This window comes from Myxine glutinosa, chromosome 8, assembly GCF_964187855.1.
Source record: "Myxine glutinosa chromosome 8, kmMyxGlut1.1, whole genome shotgun sequence".
NCBI classification, from domain to species: Eukaryota; Metazoa; Chordata; class Myxini; order Myxiniformes; family Myxinidae; genus Myxine; species Myxine glutinosa.
The window spans coordinates 121872300-121889991 of NC_136268.1; the positions used below are offsets into that span (position 1 = coordinate 121872300).

The 17692-nt window shown below is 43.6% G+C and overlaps 1 protein-coding gene across 1 annotated transcript in view; it reads right to left on the reverse strand.

Annotated features, from left to right (window-relative positions):
- LOC144893328 (ubiquitin carboxyl-terminal hydrolase 14-like) overlaps window positions 1-17692 on the reverse strand; it is a 159650-nt gene that overhangs the window by 47628 nt on the left and 94330 nt on the right. Inside the window, exons 6-8 of the mRNA XM_078783720.1 lie at window positions 13983-14029; window positions 10234-10520; window positions 9812-9892 (exon numbers count right to left, since the gene is read on the reverse strand). Of these exons, the coding sequence (XP_078639846.1) occupies window positions 9812-9892; window positions 10234-10520; window positions 13983-14029 (415 nt within the window). The remainder of the gene's footprint in view (window positions 1-9811; window positions 9893-10233; window positions 10521-13982; window positions 14030-17692) is intronic.

A 17692-nucleotide genomic window follows, 5' to 3' on the forward strand; every position in this document is an offset into this window, starting at 1 on the left:
CAGCTGAAGATTTTATTATAACTGAGAAGAAGAAGAGGATGATGTGCTTGGATATAAAACACGCAATCGTCGAAAAACATGAGCGAGGTGTGCGTGTTGTCGACTTGGTGAGGCGGATGTGAAGGCAGCTGAAGATTTTATTATAACTTTTGCCGAACTGATAGAAGCCGAACGATACATCCCCCAGCAAATCTTCAACTGTGACGAGACAGGGCTCTTCTGGAAAAAGATGCCGAGGAGGACGTATATAACGGCAGAGGAGAAGAGCATGCCAGGCCACAACTTGTTCAGAGTGCCGGCGATAGCTCGCCTTCTCTTTGTGGAAAACACGGTGAGATCCTTAACATCCAACGACTAATGGGACGCAAACGGGGCGCCCAGTTTAGCGGTACACACATTGATGAATCACCCTGCCTGTGATTCACCCATGACAGGTTATAGCTGGGTCGGGATTCAAACCCAGGCTGGACAGTTTAGACTTTAGAGTCAAGTGTGCGTACCTCCAGTCCAGGCCATCCTGCCAACTTGTATGCTGCATACAGGTGAAATATAAAGCGCGAGATATTTTTATATATACTGTATATTTTAAAAAAAAATTGGTGTGGTTTTTGGCGGGCTGGAACGGATTAATAGCATTTCAATGCATTTTAATGGGGAAATTTGATTTGAGAAACGAGCAATTTGAGTTACGAGCTCGGTCACAGAACGAATTAAACTCGTAAGTCAAGGTTCCACTGTATATATATATATATATATATATATATATATATATATATATATATATATATATATATATATATATATATATATTTATTTATTTATTTATATATATATATATATATATACACAAAGAATTAAGTTAAGCACCCCCCCCGTTTTTTTACAACCTCGCACATTACAAGTTTGTTGTCGTCAAAACAGTGTAATATACCCATGATATTGCTATATTTTCTGGAGAAGTGATATTATGGTCACATAAAAACATAACGATCATGCCGTTTTCAATATTTTATTCTGAATAATTTAAGGTGAAATTTTTTGGGAATTTTAGGCATATTTTCACCTCAATTTAAGTATGGAGCTATAGGTCCATCACGGACAGTGTGGATGACGTTTATGTTTTCTAACGTACAGTCATTGTTCTGAGAAGACCTCTAGCGATCTTTGCGTCAATAACGTGTGTAGGACCCACGTGATCGGATCACTGACTCAACCAATCCCTTTTTTTCACTTTGATCACTCAATTTCATCAATGGATAATTGCTAATGTCATACCAATCATTATTTGATCTCACATACCTTAGAATATATGCCAATGTATACATATACACAAAGAATATATATTAGGGGGTGCTTACCTTAATTCGTTGTGTAGGGGTGCTTAACTTAATTCTTTGTGTATATATAGATATATAGATATATAGATATATAGATATATATATAGATATATATATAGATATATATATAGATATATATATAGATATATATATAGATATATATATAGATATATATATAGATATATATATAGATATATATATAGATATATATATAGATATATATATAGATATATACAGTATATAGATATATATATAGATATATATATAGATATATATATATAGATATATATATATAGATATATATATATATAGATATATATATATAGATATATATATATATATATAGATATATATATAGATATATATATAGATATATATATAGATATATATATAGATATATATATATATATATATATATATATATATATATATATATATATATATATATATATATATATAAATGAAAAATCGAGCTCCGTGGGGCTAGACACATGACATTGGCCTAACCAAATATCGAAACCCCTGCCAGGTTCCACCAAACCCCTCGGAGAAGATGTAGCTTTAACTCGATTGCCCCCTAAAAAGACGTCTTTTTCGGGCATCGCTCCACCCACAATGGGCGCAATACGCCCACTCTAGGCAGGACACAACTAGATCGTGATATCAACCTCCCACCCAGGTTTCATCAAGATCAGATGATATCATCTGGTAGTTATGCTGCGGACAGACAGACACACACACACACACACACACACACACACACACACACGACGAATATAGTGGTCACTTGATAACTCGTGAACCAATATCTGTGGATGGGATGTGTTGGGTTCCTATCTTCTTCTTTTCTTCCTCCTCCCTTTGGTCCAATGGAGCACGCTTCTGGTCTGCCTTGACCACAATACTCCTCCACTCCCCTCTATCCTCAGCTAACTCTCTCCACTCTCCAACCAACCACACATTACTGATATCCCTCCTCACACAATCCTCCCATCTCAACCGCATCTCAACCTCTTTCCCCTCCTACCTTATTCCCTCAACATATCCGCTCTCTTTGCCATTCTCTCTTCCCTTTCCCACACCAAATGGCCAGCCCATCTCAGCCGGCATTTCACCAATCTCCATGAAGCTCACCTGCACACCGATCTGCTCCCTCAGTTCATCCATTCTCCTTCTATCCACCCTCTTCACACCTGCAATCCTCCTGACGCAGTTGTTCTCGCAAACCTGCAGCCTCTGTTGTTGTCTGTCTGTCCGTGCCACCATCTCCAGACTGTAAAGGTAGGCCGGCGTTGCACACGGCATCAAAACCTTCCCTCTCAATCTCTTTGAAATCTTTCTGCCTGTCTTTACTCCCTCCACACTCCATGCACTCACACCCACCTGAATCATCCTCCACACCTCTGCCTCAGACATATCATCCCCAATCACTGTCCCTCTGCAAATAATAAAATATATTTCCTTGTCTGATTCCTTCCTGTCTAATCTGATATTTATTTATTTTCTCTGCTGCCCAACCCACATCACCTCCGTCTTATTCATGCTCCTCTTCAGCCCATGTTTCTCAAGTGCCTTCTTACACTCCCACAGTACTTCCTGTATCTCCTGCCCACTCCCCACCACAACAACCAGATCATCTGCATACAATAGTCTCCCGAGAATACCCCCATCATGTTCACCTTCCTGGGACCAGCTCCATCACCTTGATAAGCATGAGTGGGCTGAGAGCGCTTCCCTGCCTCAAACCGATGTTCACATTGAACTCATCCGACATCCCAGGACAAACCAAAACTCTTCCCTTTGTCCCCTGTACTTCCCCGGATCTTGAACATCCCCCTTCCTCTTCAAAATTGGCACAATTCACCTTGCCCTCCAATTCTCCATAATCAAACGCTCTCTCATACATACCTTTATGAATTTGGTAGAGCAATATGTAGAGCAGAGTAGATCTGAGTAGGTAAAATGCTCCGGGATGTCGCGATAGCTAGGACCCTCTATGTACCTTTAAGTTAGTATGTGTAGGCGTATGCCGGGATAATTGCGTATATATTTCCTGTACGGGGACAGGAAGTGCTAAGTAGTTAGGGTGATAAGGGTAACTTTGTGTGTTTTCCCACCCCTGTGGTCAATCCCATGTCCCTTTTGGCACCGCACCTAGACAGTAGGAATTCATGCTCCTAGCGCACCTACATTAATTAATTCCCTTCCCTTTCACATCAATGAAACAACACCGACCAAAACGCACCCTGCTGAGACACGATGAGAGGGGGGTGGATCTTTTGACGTCATGGGGAAGGGCGGACGAATGGACGTCACGAGAGGGCGGGACGGTGCGTGAGGGAAGTGACGACACGACGGAGAAGAAGAGGACTTCGGAGTTGGACACGAGGCAGAGCAGACGCCATTTGGGGGAGCTGAGAGGATTCAGTCATGATAAGAGTGCACTGGACATTTTTCCCCTCTCGTTCTTTCCTGCCTTCGTTCCCTCCATCTTCCCTGCGATTGGATCGCGTGCTTGCGTGGGTGGCTGTCGTGCCGAGGTTCGCCCCATTGGTGGCCGTATTCGTGGCCTCTTGCGTACCATCGCCAACCACTCACGATCTCCAAGGCGCCAGGCAGAGACGACAGCCCCAGAAACCGTGGTCCTTCGGACGGGGCGAGCGTTTGAGAATTGCAGGGCGAGAGGACTAGGGCCGGCGAGTCGCGTCGGGGAGACCACTCCCACCCACGTGTCAGGGCCTAGCCTTCCGAGGCCTGCACGATCTCCACGCCACGCTCCCGAGTGAGCAAAGCTAAGAACGCACCACACACACACACACCCTCTTTGTTCATTTCGTCGTCTGCCCTGTGGTTTGTTTAATAACTCTGTCGAGTGGGAGTACTCCATATAGGGGGTTTAGAGAATCACATTTATTTGTTCTCGGAACCGTTAATAAATCCTTATATTATTTTCTGAATATATCTGAACGCAGTTTCCTGTTGGATTTTAATAGATAAGGCTGCAGGGCTCTCGCTGTGTCCCGCCATTCCGCGCGTTTAACTTTAAGTGTTTGATTTGGAATCCGCTATTGAGTTTTCGCCTCGGGAGTTAAAAGCCTCGCAATCGGCCTCCGCAACTGTGGTGTTAATCGCGGTTGCGCGACAATACGTTCAACAACCTCGTCGTCCAACTGATTGAGACTTCTCCCGCTGCAATTATCATTGATGTACACACCCCATCAATGCCTGATGCCCTTCCTTTTTTCATCCTTTTCAATACCATTCACACTTCCTCTTCTGTGATCTCCACCAACTGCACTTTCCCCTCCACATAACTCGGGATCTCCAGCTCGCCATTTCGTTATTACCGGTTCCACAGCTGGTTGTTGTCTATATGCTGTTTGTGTGTTGCTGGTTGTTGTTCAACAGCTGGTATTAGTCCGGCAGCTAAGCTAAATATAGCATGACAATTGTGCATTTTGTGAGGAAGCACCAAATTTGGCACACTAGTAGACTATCATATCATGAAAAGATCTGGATATTGGGCCATCTCAGATTCAGAGATTTGATTTTTGCAAGATTTGCAGATTTGCAAGCTGAGATTGCAACGCCAGGGACGGCTGACTCCTTCCTGCGAGCTGCCCACGTCACCCGCACAAGAAGAGCTCATCAAATCACTGCAGTGGCACTGCACATCCTGCAACACCTTGCGTATGAACGCCACTGTATGACATATGCTGATGATGCAGAAGACCTGCCTGAGTTCGAAGACTGGTGTCACCAGAGAGGAGAAGACATTCCCAACTTTCAGTACTGGGCAACTGTGCTGGAACTAGAGATGTTGGTACTGGTCTACATGCGTTCTCTTCGGCAGGCTTCATTCACGATGTACCTTGATGCCCTGACGGAACTGGTCCCATGGTTCCATGCCTTAGACCACACACACTATGCCAGGTGGGTCCCTGTTCACCTGAGGGACATGGGTGCACTTCCAATGAAGCACCCAGATGTAGCCAGAGAATTCAGGGCTGGCAACTTCACTGTACAGAAGACGAAGAAGGTGTTCTCTTCGATCCCAATCGAATCGAAATCTTGCAAAAATCAAATCTCTGAATCTGAGATGGCCCAATATTCAGACCTTTTCATAATATGATAGTCTACTAGTGTGCCAAATTTGGTGCTTTCCTCACAAAATGCACAATTGTTATGCTAAGTTGCCCCACTATATATCCTTCCCACACCTTAATATAAATACTGCGCCCCTCTCTGTCACTAGCTTCCCGCCACCATATTTAACCCCCACCCCCATCCTCAACTCCACCATCTTTAACCCCCACCCCCCATCCTCAACTCCACCACCCACACCCTTCATATCCGAGCTATCCACATTCCTGTCACGAGCCGAAATATAAATCGTCTTCCTCCCACCATCCTTTTCCATATCATTCCTCACGTCACCCACATCTCTCCTTGCTGCTTTCATCTTCTTCCCATAGGCCCCCGCGGAACTACGTAACTTCCGGTTAGTGCACCCTTCGCGACAACAGTCACGTGATTGGATACGTTGAAAACAAACCACAAAAGTGCACGTGTTACAGATTTCTTCAGGTTGTCTCGCCCTCACCGATACAGGTGCAACAACACTGTATTTGCTTGCCTGCCTCTGTCCTTGATCTTCGCTGTCCTCTTACAAACCCCCTTCTTTTCACCAACTGCCTTCACTACTTCCATACCAGGTTTCTATTCCTCGACGATGCACCCTTTCCTGACGTCCTTTCACACAACATTTCTCCAATTACCCTAAATGCCTCTCCATACTTTTTCCACTCCTTCTCCAAACTCAGCTTCTTCGCTAAGTTGCTCATACCTGTCTCTCATCCTCTGCTTGTACTCTACGGTGAAGTTTCCCCTACATTTCCCCCACCTAATGACCTTCCGACTAATGCTCTTAACCTCCCTCCTTTTCTTCATCCTCACTACAAACTTGAACTAACTGGGTGGTAACCCCCCTCCCCCCAGGCTTGTGCTGGGTGCTAACCCCCCTCCCCCCCCCCCCCCCCCATGCTTGTGCTGGGTGGTAACATGCTCTTCCACCACTGCCTTGCAATAATTAACTCTCCACAGCTGTCACTTCCTTACCACAACCAAATCCAATTCTGTTATATGCTGTCCAGGGAAGAGAACAACTTGTAGGCATTGGCATTCTGAGAACAAGGGAAGAACAACTGGTAGGCATGGATGACCCATAAAATATGGAAATTAGGCGATAGTTTGAACAAACTTGTGAAACCACCATGTCGAGATGATTCCTACCAAGTTGCATCTGAATCATGTGAATACTTTTGAAGAAGTCAAAAGTAGCGATCCTGGAATGGCAATGACGTTTAACCTTTAGCTTGATGTACTTAATGTAGGAATGGATTAGGATTTGCATGGTATCAGGAGGCCTTGGTCCTCAGAAGTTCTACAATCTTTGGTGAAAATAGGACTATTACTTTTAGCATCACAGGTGATGAAGGTTGTGGTCAATTTTCATCAAAATTGTGTAGTTTTCGAGAAGAAAGCAAATACTTATTGTGGGGGGTCAAACCTGCACCCACTTTGACCCTTCTACTCCCTCCCTCCCCACCCTTCCGGTCAATTTTCATCAAAATTGTGTAGTTTTCGAGAAGAAAGCAAATACTTATTGTGGAGGGTCAAACCTGCACCCACTTTGACCCCTCTACTCCCTCCCTCCCCACCCTTCCACCTCCTGTAAACTCCATTCGACTGATTTTTATGCCTTTGCCAATGGAGGCATTATGTTTTCGGGTTGTTCATCCGACTGTCCGTGCGTCCGTGATGGGTTTTCGTTGCCACGATAACTTAAAGGGATCTTAGTCAAACTTGGTACAGGTACATATAATGATGTAAGGATGAACTGATTAGATTTCCGGGGTCACGAGGTCAAAGGTCAGAGGTCATATAAGGTAAAAATGTGAGACTTGAGAACAGCTGAAGGGATTTAAATCAAACTTGGTACATGTATTCATAATGATGTAATAATGTTGGCGGAGGCATATCGGTCGACGTCGCATAGTCAAAGAGTGCCTTTCTAGTTTTAAATGCCATGAACGAACTTTACTGCATCACGGGTGATGAATATTTGTGGTACAGTTTCATAATAATTGTGTGTGTAGTTTGGGAGAACAAAGCCATGATATTTATTGGGCAAACTACATTTCAAAGTTGGCCTCCAAAGCCAGCCACCCACTGGGCATCCTCCATCGTACAAAGTCCTTCCTTGGCACATCTGAACTCCTATACACCTACAAGGCCTTCATCCACAGCTTGATGGAGTACTGCTTTGCCCTCTGGGCTGGCTTCCCCACCTCACATCCTGCTCAGCTTGATGTTGTGGACACCAAGGCCTTTAGGATTTATTTTGAATCGCCCATGATGAAGCTGAGTCTATGTGCCTATTGCTTCACTATCAGACAGGTCAGTGGTCTCTGTCTTCTACCGCCTCCTTTCTGGTCTTGCATTCTCTTCCCTTTCAATGATCTGTCCCATTCCCCTCCCCCCTTGCCCCCCCCCCCCAGGTTTCTGCAGGGCTCATGTGGTCCAACATCAACCCCCTTCTGGTGAAACCACCTAAATCCAGGGTCATTGCACACCTCCACTCATTTGCACCTCTTATTTCCCACCTATGGAACCAACTTCCACATTCTCTTCAATCTCATTCTTCCCAATCACATTCTCCCCTCATTCTTACTTTCAATCTCAATCTTCTTCCCTCTTCAGGACAGCTGTTCTTCACCATATTAGATCGTGCCCCATCCAAAACCATGATCTTTTCTACCCCCGTTAACCACCTCCCTCACCCCACCGCAATCCCTCCTTCCAAATTTCCAGTTCCCCTCCTGAGTGTTTCCTTCTGTATCCATCTTGTGCAGCCCATAATACATCCTCTCTTGCCCCTCATTCATCCCCACACCCATTGTTTGTCCGCCTCCCTCTGGCTTGACTTTCGGCTTTGATGTTGGTGTTTCCTCCCTCTTTCTGTTGTTCCATTTGTCCTGTTGCACCCTGATCCCCATCAGTGAACTAGTACTAGCTCTTCCATGAGCCTCGACTCAAAAAAAAAGAAGAAATATGTCGTGCATAGCACGACACTTGCGAAATCCCTAAAATATGTTGTTGGCCTGTGATGACCTCAAAAATACTTGGTGGCTGAATTCAGTGAGCAGATGCGCAAATGCTCTTAAATTTTCAAGTCAATCAGATGAAAATTGAGGATTTTAGAAATTTGACAAACTTGGTGACCTTTGGTCTATGTTGACCTTTTGGCCGATGCTGATCTCAAAAATAGTTGGTGGTTGAATTCAGTTAGCTGATATGTAAAACCTCTTCAAATTTCAAGTCAATCGGATGTAAATTGAGGATTTTAGAAATTTGGCCTATGTTGACCTTTTGGCCTATGAATGAATGATCGTTTTAAGGCCATTTTCCCCGCTAGAGCAGGGGTTAGCCTTGCGGGCCCCATGACAATCATGGTTCCCTGTTTGAGGCAATGTTTTTATGCCCGGATGCCCTTCCTGGCGCCAACCCTTAGTCGCCTCTTACGATGCGCAGGGATCCGGGGATGTACGTATCCTAAATGTACCGCCAGGTATGATCGCCAGATCGCCAGGATGTACCTATCCTAAACCGGGGCACACACCGGGATCATTCATCCCAGCCAGCTGGTACTCAATTTGCCGACCTCGGAAGGATGACAGGCTGAGTCAACCCCTCCTGGTGTTAATTTAGCGATCAACCGGGATTCGAACCCAGGATCCTAGGATCCCAAGCCGGCACCCTAACCCCTAAGCCAACACCAGGACTTGTCAACTATTGGACATCACTATTGTCATAGTGGCCTATGTTGACCTAAAATGGAGTTAGTGGTTGAATTCAGTGTCCAGATATGCAAATCCTCTTCAAATTTCAAGTCAATCAGATGAAAATTGAGGATTTTAGAAATTTGACAAAGTTGGTCACCTTTGGCCTATGTTGACCTATTGACCTTTTGACCCCTTAAAAAATAGGCTTCTTGCTTATGACCATCTCTACCATTTGGTGAAGTTTGGTGAAGATCAGTTGAAAATTGTGACCTGTAGGCGACTGACATACAGACAGACAAACAAATAGACAGATTAACATGCACAAGACCAACCAATCTTCGATTTTCGCAAGTAACACGGTGGGGATTTAGATCCGGCTTATGAGTGGGATACAAAACGCAAACTGTTCAGCCTGGCCATTCTCTACCAATTGTCATTCTCATTTATATTTATGTATTCCTTTACTTTTTTATTCTTTTGGCTTTTCGATGAAATAGGGAGAGCGTTCCTGGTGTTATTCTGTATTTTATGAAGAATTAGTTGAAAGAGCAGTTAACTAGCGAAATATTGGCTTGTTGCCTGTGCGCATGACCATGTGTGAAGTCATCATTATTCTGTTTTTTTCCATGCCTCCAGTTCTCTCCATGATGGATGTCCTTCCAACACTTGCCTCAACAGCTGCAGGATCTTGCACCAGCAATATAACGCATCCTGTGAGAGAGGCAGTCAGAAGACCAGTTCAAAATCCTGGAAGGATGTATCTCACGAGAAAGGTGTGTGGTATGTGTGCCAGGTTAGCAAACAAATGTGAATCAGCAAAGTGTATAAGCAATTATGCACAGCAAGAGTTGCTTAAGAATAGAAGAAATGCCAATGTTTAACATGTAATTTCCATGAGCACCCCTGGACACCCTTACAATTTGTGGTCTGCCAACACCTCTCACTCAGTGAGACCCCTCCCACCCCCCCAGATCAATACAACCATGAGTTTGTATGTTCATGTATAAGGCACCCAGGTAAAGGTAATTTCTTAAGATCACTGTATCACCTGCCTGTTGTACATAAAGACCATCGGAGCCTATTTCAGCGAATGCTGGCTCAGACTGCTGCAGTGCTTTCAATACAGCCACGGGCACAGCAACCTGAACCGGCCTTTGCCACTGCAGGTCCAATTCTGTTCTGTCCACCACTTGGTCAAACAAACTGCATCGCCCTCCGCACGTCATAATCTCATGCAGGGCTTGAATGTCACGGCTCTTCTGAGTGACCCGGTCCTCCTCATTATCTGCCTGACGCTGTGTTGTGATGCGGTCCATTGACAGGAACAGGTCTGCTAATGCTGTGGACAAGCACATTGCATACACCATTGGGTATTATCAGTATAATATATTTTGATCTTTACAGTGGCCTGCAAAAGTATTCACCCCCTACAAATAATGCCACATTTAGATTAATTATGAATTATGGAGAAACAATTTTTCCAAATTAACTTTTTTATTCATAACTGAAGAGAGCGAACTGAGCACTGTTATAGTTGAAGGAGGTTATATGCCAGGAATACCTGCAAAAACATGTACCAATCAAAATTCACTGGTTGAAAAAGTATTCAGCCCCTCAGGTCAGTTCTTAATGGAAGCACCCTTTGCAGGAATGAATGTTGCACATGAAGACTATCGGAGTACATAAAGACCTATGAGTCTTTGTGGGTAGGTATTTACCAGCTTTGCACAGTGAGATGGTGGAATATTTGCTCATTATTCACGTGAAAATTCATCATCAATTTGGTTTCAGACCAGGTCGCTCTACTCTGGACATGCTGCTTCTGCTGTCTCAACAATGGATGGAGGTCCTCAATGCCAAACAGGAAATTAGAGCTGTCTCCCTTGACATATCACGTGCCTTCGATACGGTCTGGCACTCAGCTCTGCTCACCAAACTCTCCTCCTATGGGATCCATGGAAATCTCCACGCATGGCTTGCGGACTTCCTCTCTGATCGTAGTCAACGTGTGGCCCTGAAAGGGTTTCTCTCATCTCCCCTTCCTGTTCAGGCTGGAGTTACTCAAGGCAGTGTTCTGGGCCCTGTGCTTTTTCTGGTCTTCATCAATGATCTCTCTGACACTCTTGAAAATCGTCTCTATCTCTTTGCTGATGACTCCACACTCTGCCGCTCCATTCCTCATATCTCGGATCGGCAGTCTGCAGCTTCCCCACTCTCTGCAGTCCTGGACAAAATCACAGACCGGTCAAACAAGTGGAACATGTCTTTCAATCCTATCCTCACAAATCTCACACTCTTACTATGTCTCTCCGAAAAGACCGACTGGACAACCCTCCCATCTACTTTCTGAACAATACTCTCCAAGAAGTTCTGTCACTCAATATTTTGGGTCTCACTCTGCCATGGTCTTTCCTGGGAAAACCACATTTCCAAGCTGGCCTCCAAAGCCAGTTGCCGATTGGGCATCCTCCGTCGTGCGAGGTCCTTCCTTGGCACACCTGAGCTCCTCACCACATACAAGGCTTTCATCCGCAGCTCAATGGAATACTGTTACCCCCTCTGGGCCGGTGCTCCTGCCTCACACCTAGCTCGTCTACACGTTGTTGAAACCAATGCTTTCAGGATCATTGGAATCTCCTGCGATGAAGCTAACTCCGAGGGCCTTTCACTCACTCACCGCAGGCAGGTATGTGGTCTTTCTGTCTTCTACTGAGTCCTATCCGGCCTAGCTCCCCCAGCTCTATCTGTGCTCTGTCCCCCAAATATTCCAACAGGTCGCACAACATCTGCCAGCAACCCTCTTCTGGTGAAATTGCCAAAATCAAGACTCTCTGCTCACCTTCACTCCTTCATTCCTCTTTACTCCCATGTCTGGAACAAACTCCCTCACTCTCTTCAATCCCACTCCTCCCTCCAGGTCTTTAAAACAGCTGTTCACCACCATCTCTTATCTTCCCCCATCCAAAACCTTGATCTCTTCTACCACCGTTAATTCACCCTAAATCCACTTTTTTTTTGGAAATACCGACTTTTTTCTTTCCTGGAAGTTCCAGCAGTGTCCATGTGTTTTATACTCCCCCCCCCCTCCCCCCTGCCTTCCCATGCCTCCTCCCCCCAAGCCCTCTCCCTCCCACAGATCTTCCGTTGTCCCTGTTCTCTGCTGTTGTACTTGTGTGCTTCCCTCTCTCTCCCCATCTTGTCTCCCACTCTCTTTTTTGTATGTTTTGTGTGTCCGTTCATTGTTTTTGTTTTTTGATTGATGTTAGCTCTGACACGAGCCTCGATCTTGCATACAAAAAAAAATAAAAAAAATAATTGCTCTCGGTCTTCCAAGTTTGATGTTCATCGTCGATAGACTGTAATCTTCACGTCTCGCCATAAATGTTCAATTGGGTCCAAATTAGGACTTTGAATGGGCCACTCAAGAACATTAATTTTTTTCTTATTCAGCCACTAGAGTGTGGCTTCAGCTTTGTGCTTTGGATCATTGTCCTGCTGAAATGTAAATCTGCTCCGCAGTTTCAGATTCATGGCTGACTCGAGCAGGTTTTCATCAAGGATTCTCCTGTACTTTGCACTGTCCATTGTACCTTCTATCCTGACAAGCTTGCCAATCCCTGCTGATGAAAAGCAGCCCCATAACATGCTGCCACCACCATCTGATTTTTGATAGTAGAGATGGTGTTGACTGGGTGATGTGCAGTGTTAGGCTTGTGCCAGACAGAATACTTTGAATTTAGACCATAAAGTTCAATATTTGTCTCGTCTGACCACAAAATATTTCTCCAAATGCCTGCAGTATCATGAATCTTTTTTAAAATATAAACTCCATACAAGCTTTTAGATGCATCTCTTTCAGTATTGGCTTCTTTCTTGCTACCTGTCCAGAGAGGCTAGCTTTGTGAAGGCAACGGGTTATTGTTGATTGATGAACACTGACGCCTATCGAGGATATAGAGCTTTGCAGATCTTTCAAAGTCATTGTTGGATTTAAAGTGACATCCCAAACCAGTTTCCTGTTCGCTCAGTTGCTGAATTTGGATGGGCGACCTGATCTGTGTTGTGTCTGGGTGGTATGAGACGTCTTCCTTTTCTTAATGATGGATTTCACCATACTCAAAGGGATAATGAGTGACTTTGAAATGTTCTAAAACTCTCTCCTGAATGTTGCTTCTCCACCACTTTATGTCTGACTTCTTTGAAAGCATCACAAAATAAGCTCAGGTGGCATGAAAATGTGAAACCTTTGGAGGGGGTTAAATACTTTTGCAGGCCACTGGAGTTGAATGATTAATGAAAATAATTAGATTTATATTACTGCTAAGTACTACCAATTAGCAAGGCTCATATCTGACATTTCAAACCACCAAGTGGTCTTCCTCCTGGACTATGCAGGTATTGGGTGCCAAGTGTTAAGCATCATGTGACTGCAATAATCTGAGACTGCCTCACCATCTGATTATTGTGGTCATGTGATAACCCCTGCCCATTAAGAGGATGCTGTTGGGGGCATCCTAACACTGGGTGCACAATGCCGGCAGTCCTGGAGGAAGGCTGCTCGATTGTCAAAATGTCAGAAAGAGCTTTGTCAACTGGGAGATAGATATGCAGACTAATGGGTGCTTCCATTTGTTTTGAATACAATAATCTTCTGAACATCACATTTTACCTTCCTTGTATTTCACTTCAGAAGTTGGGTCAAACCTAAATTAAGAATAAATGTAATTGGAGAAAATTCCAGCTTGTATAAAATTGGACAAACAAATAATTGCAACACCCATGATGATTCAAAGGTATTTACCTGCAGCAAGCCTCTGAGCTGGGTCATTGATGGACGACACTTTGAACCTGATGTACAAAGACAGAACCCCAGTGTACATGCAATCTTCTTTTGCTCAGTGGTTTAAATTTGATTACCAGTGAATATTTTGAATATGTATAAATTTTGAAGAAATATTTTGAAAAAATATAGCAAATGCCAAAACCCAAAAAATTGAATTTCAATCCTGAGTATATTGTATATAATCGTACAATAAAAATTCAGAGATCGATCGAGATTGAAAAATCTACTCGCTGTAATAGTGCAAAATATCCCCATTTTAATGTACATTAGATGGAGCTCATATATACATACTAGTGCGGGATGCTTACACATTGTGTAAGCAATAACAAACCGTGCTTTGTACAAACGTACATAATAAATAGAAGCTTTATGATTAAAGACAAGCATCACCGACCTCCTGATATATATCAATTTAGGTTTAATTTATATTATACTCTTAAATGGAGAAGATTGTCATGGGGACCGCAAGGCTAACCCCCGCTCTTGTCGGGAAAATGGCCTCAAAATGCCTGTTGTTGTTGTATACTAGCTGAAAGCACCCGGCATTGCCCGGGTTCTTTTTGAATGAATTTACTACTATAATTCAGCTTTTACTTGCGGCCGAAGAAGATTGACTACTATAATTCAGCTCAGCTTTTAATTGTGAAATGGGCCCAGCTAAGCCGAAGCGGCCTCGACCCGCCTCGCCACTTCACCTATAACCTTCCCGGGGCCCGCCCCAACATTTTAAATTCTTTTTGAATGAATTTACTACTATAATTCAGCTTTTATTCGTGGCCGTAGACGATTGACTACTATAATTCAGCTCAGCTTTTAATTGTGAAATGGGCCTAGCCCAGCCGAAGCGGCCTCACCCTGCATCGCCACCTAGCCTATAACCTTCCCGGGGCCCGTCCCAACATTTTAAATTCTTTTTGAATGAATTTACTACTATAATTCAGCTTTTACTCGCGACCGTAGACGATTGACTACTATAATTCAGCTCAGCTTTTAATTGCGAAAGGGGCCCAGCCCGGCCGAAGCGGCCTCGCCCTGCCTTGCTACCTAGCCTATAACCTTCCCGGGGCCCGTCCCGACATTTTTGGTTCTTTTTGAATGAATATATTACCATAATTCAGCTTTTACTCGCGGCCGTAGAAGATTGACTACTATAATTCAGCTCAGCTTTTAATTGCGAAATGGGCCCGGCCTGGCCGAGGTGGGCCTCGATCGGTCTCGCCCACCTAGCCTAAAACCTTCCCGGGGCCCGTCCCGACATTTTTTGTATTAGAGGTTTCCTCCTATCTTTCACCGTTCAGGAGATTAGCTTGTGCAGACAAACAAACAAACAAAAAAACAAAAACATTTTTTATATATATATATATATATAGATATCATACACATATATTACTTATCATATACACAAAGAATTAAGTTAAGCACCCCCCCCGTTTTTTTACAACCTCGCACATTACAAGTTTGTTGTCGTCAAAACAGTGTAATATACCCATGATATTGCTATATTTTCTGGAGAAGTGATATTATGGTCACATAAAAACATAACAATCATGCCGTTTTCAATATTTTATTCTGAAGAATTTAAGGTGAAATTTTTTGGGAATTTTAGGCATATTTGCACCTCAATTTAAGTATGGAGCTATAGGTCCATCACGGATAGTGTGGATGACGTTTATGTTTTCTAACGTACAGTCATTGTTCTGAGAAGACCTCTAGCGATCTTTGCGTCAATAACGTGTGTAGGACCCACGTGATCGGATCACTGACTCAACCCTACGTCTCATAGACCCTGTAAGCCGACGTATGCGTTGCTGTGGCAGGTTGAACCCCCTCGAGCACGTTTGGGACATGTTGGGACGACAAATTGCGAAGATGGTCCCTCCAATAGCCAATCTGGATGAATTGGAACGTGCATTACATCGGGAATGGAACAACCTGCCACAGCAACGCATACGACGGCTTACAGGGTCTATGAGACGTAGGGTTGAGTCAGTGATCCGATCACGTGGGTCCTACACACGTTATTGACGCAAAGATCGCTAGAGGTCTTCTCAGAACAATGACTGTACGTTAGAAAACATAAACGTCATCCACACTGTCCGTGATGGACCTATAGCTCCATACTTAAATTGAGGTGAAAATATGCCTAAAATTCCCAAAAAATTTCACCTTAAATTATTCAGAATAAAATATTGAAAACGGCATGATTGTTATGTTTTTATGTGACCATAATATCACTTCTCCAGAAAATATAGCAATATCATGGGTATATTACACTGTTTTGACGACAACAAACTTGTAATGTGCGAGGTTGTAAAAAAACGGGGGGGGTGCTTAACTTAATTCTTTGTGTATATATTCTTTATTATTATAAAAACATGTAATTATCTACCATATAAAACACAATGTCAGTTTGTGTGTTTGTGTTTATACAGATGTCTGTCCCCCTTCACAAGGGTAGGTTTTAAAGGCCAGTTTTTTTTTAACATGAATGTGTGTTCACAATGGTCTATTTTTGAGGATAAAACAAACTTGAAAAACATTTTACATAAGATAAATTATGGCTCTTCTATTGGAATTGCAGACGGTGGCTTGCATACCGAGCCTCAAGGGCGGTGTACAGGTGTTTTTTTAAAAAATAACAATAAATGCAAGGCACACGGAAGTGAAATTTGCAGCACGTGATGTGCAACGCCCGCACGTAGAGTAAAACCTCCATCATGAATTCCAAAAAAAAAAAAATTGTGAGGAATTTGAGATGTACGGTACTGTGCAAGATGTGTGCAAGCAATGATATGCGAGATCCTGGTCATCAACGGGTGAGGAAAATTCTGCTATGGTGTTACAGCAACTCACATGATCACCACAAAAATGTGTTGGGTGATGTGCTCCTGAGACTGAAATCGGCAGGGCACCAAACTGCAACATCTATTGCATTGATCACACCAAATATCGACCTTTTCTGAAGTGTGTAATGAGTAGTTTTTCTTTCTTAAAATGTGTATACATCTTTTTGAGACACTATACATATACTATATGTATATACAAATGTATATACATATGTATATATACACTCAGACCCTGATATTTGCGGAGGATAACATTCCTGGAAAATGCCGCAAAAAGTTGGAAAAGCGAATGTGGGGGCATTGTTTCAATAGAAAAAAGGGAGGATAGGTGCTGGACGTGCTGGGACCGTGGAGAGCCGGACGGGGCCATTCCTGGACGACCACGTCGGCGTGTTTGGCCTGCACATCATCCTGCCTGCAATTCCCTGTGTGAGTGTGAACGGGCCTGAGTCTGGGATTTAAGAATAAGACTGATTCCGTGCTGCTCTGTGTCTCTGTTTCTACCGATCATTGTACATACTTATGGGAATAATAATTAAACCTGTGTTCTTCCTTCCATTCGATCGTTCTTGTGTTTTCCTCATTGACTAAGCGTGGTATGAGTAGAATCGCTGGAATCGGGACGTGAAATGGCGCTTCAGCAGGAAATTCAACTCAAGGAGCTGGATTTAAGGAAAGAACGGGAAGGGGTACCATCCATGCCGACTGGTTCGACACCTAGTCAGAACACCTGGGATGTTGGCAGACATGTGAGGCTGGTTCCACCCTTCAATGAAAAGGAGGTAGCCAAGTTTTTTTCCACACTTTGAGAAAGTGGCTCGA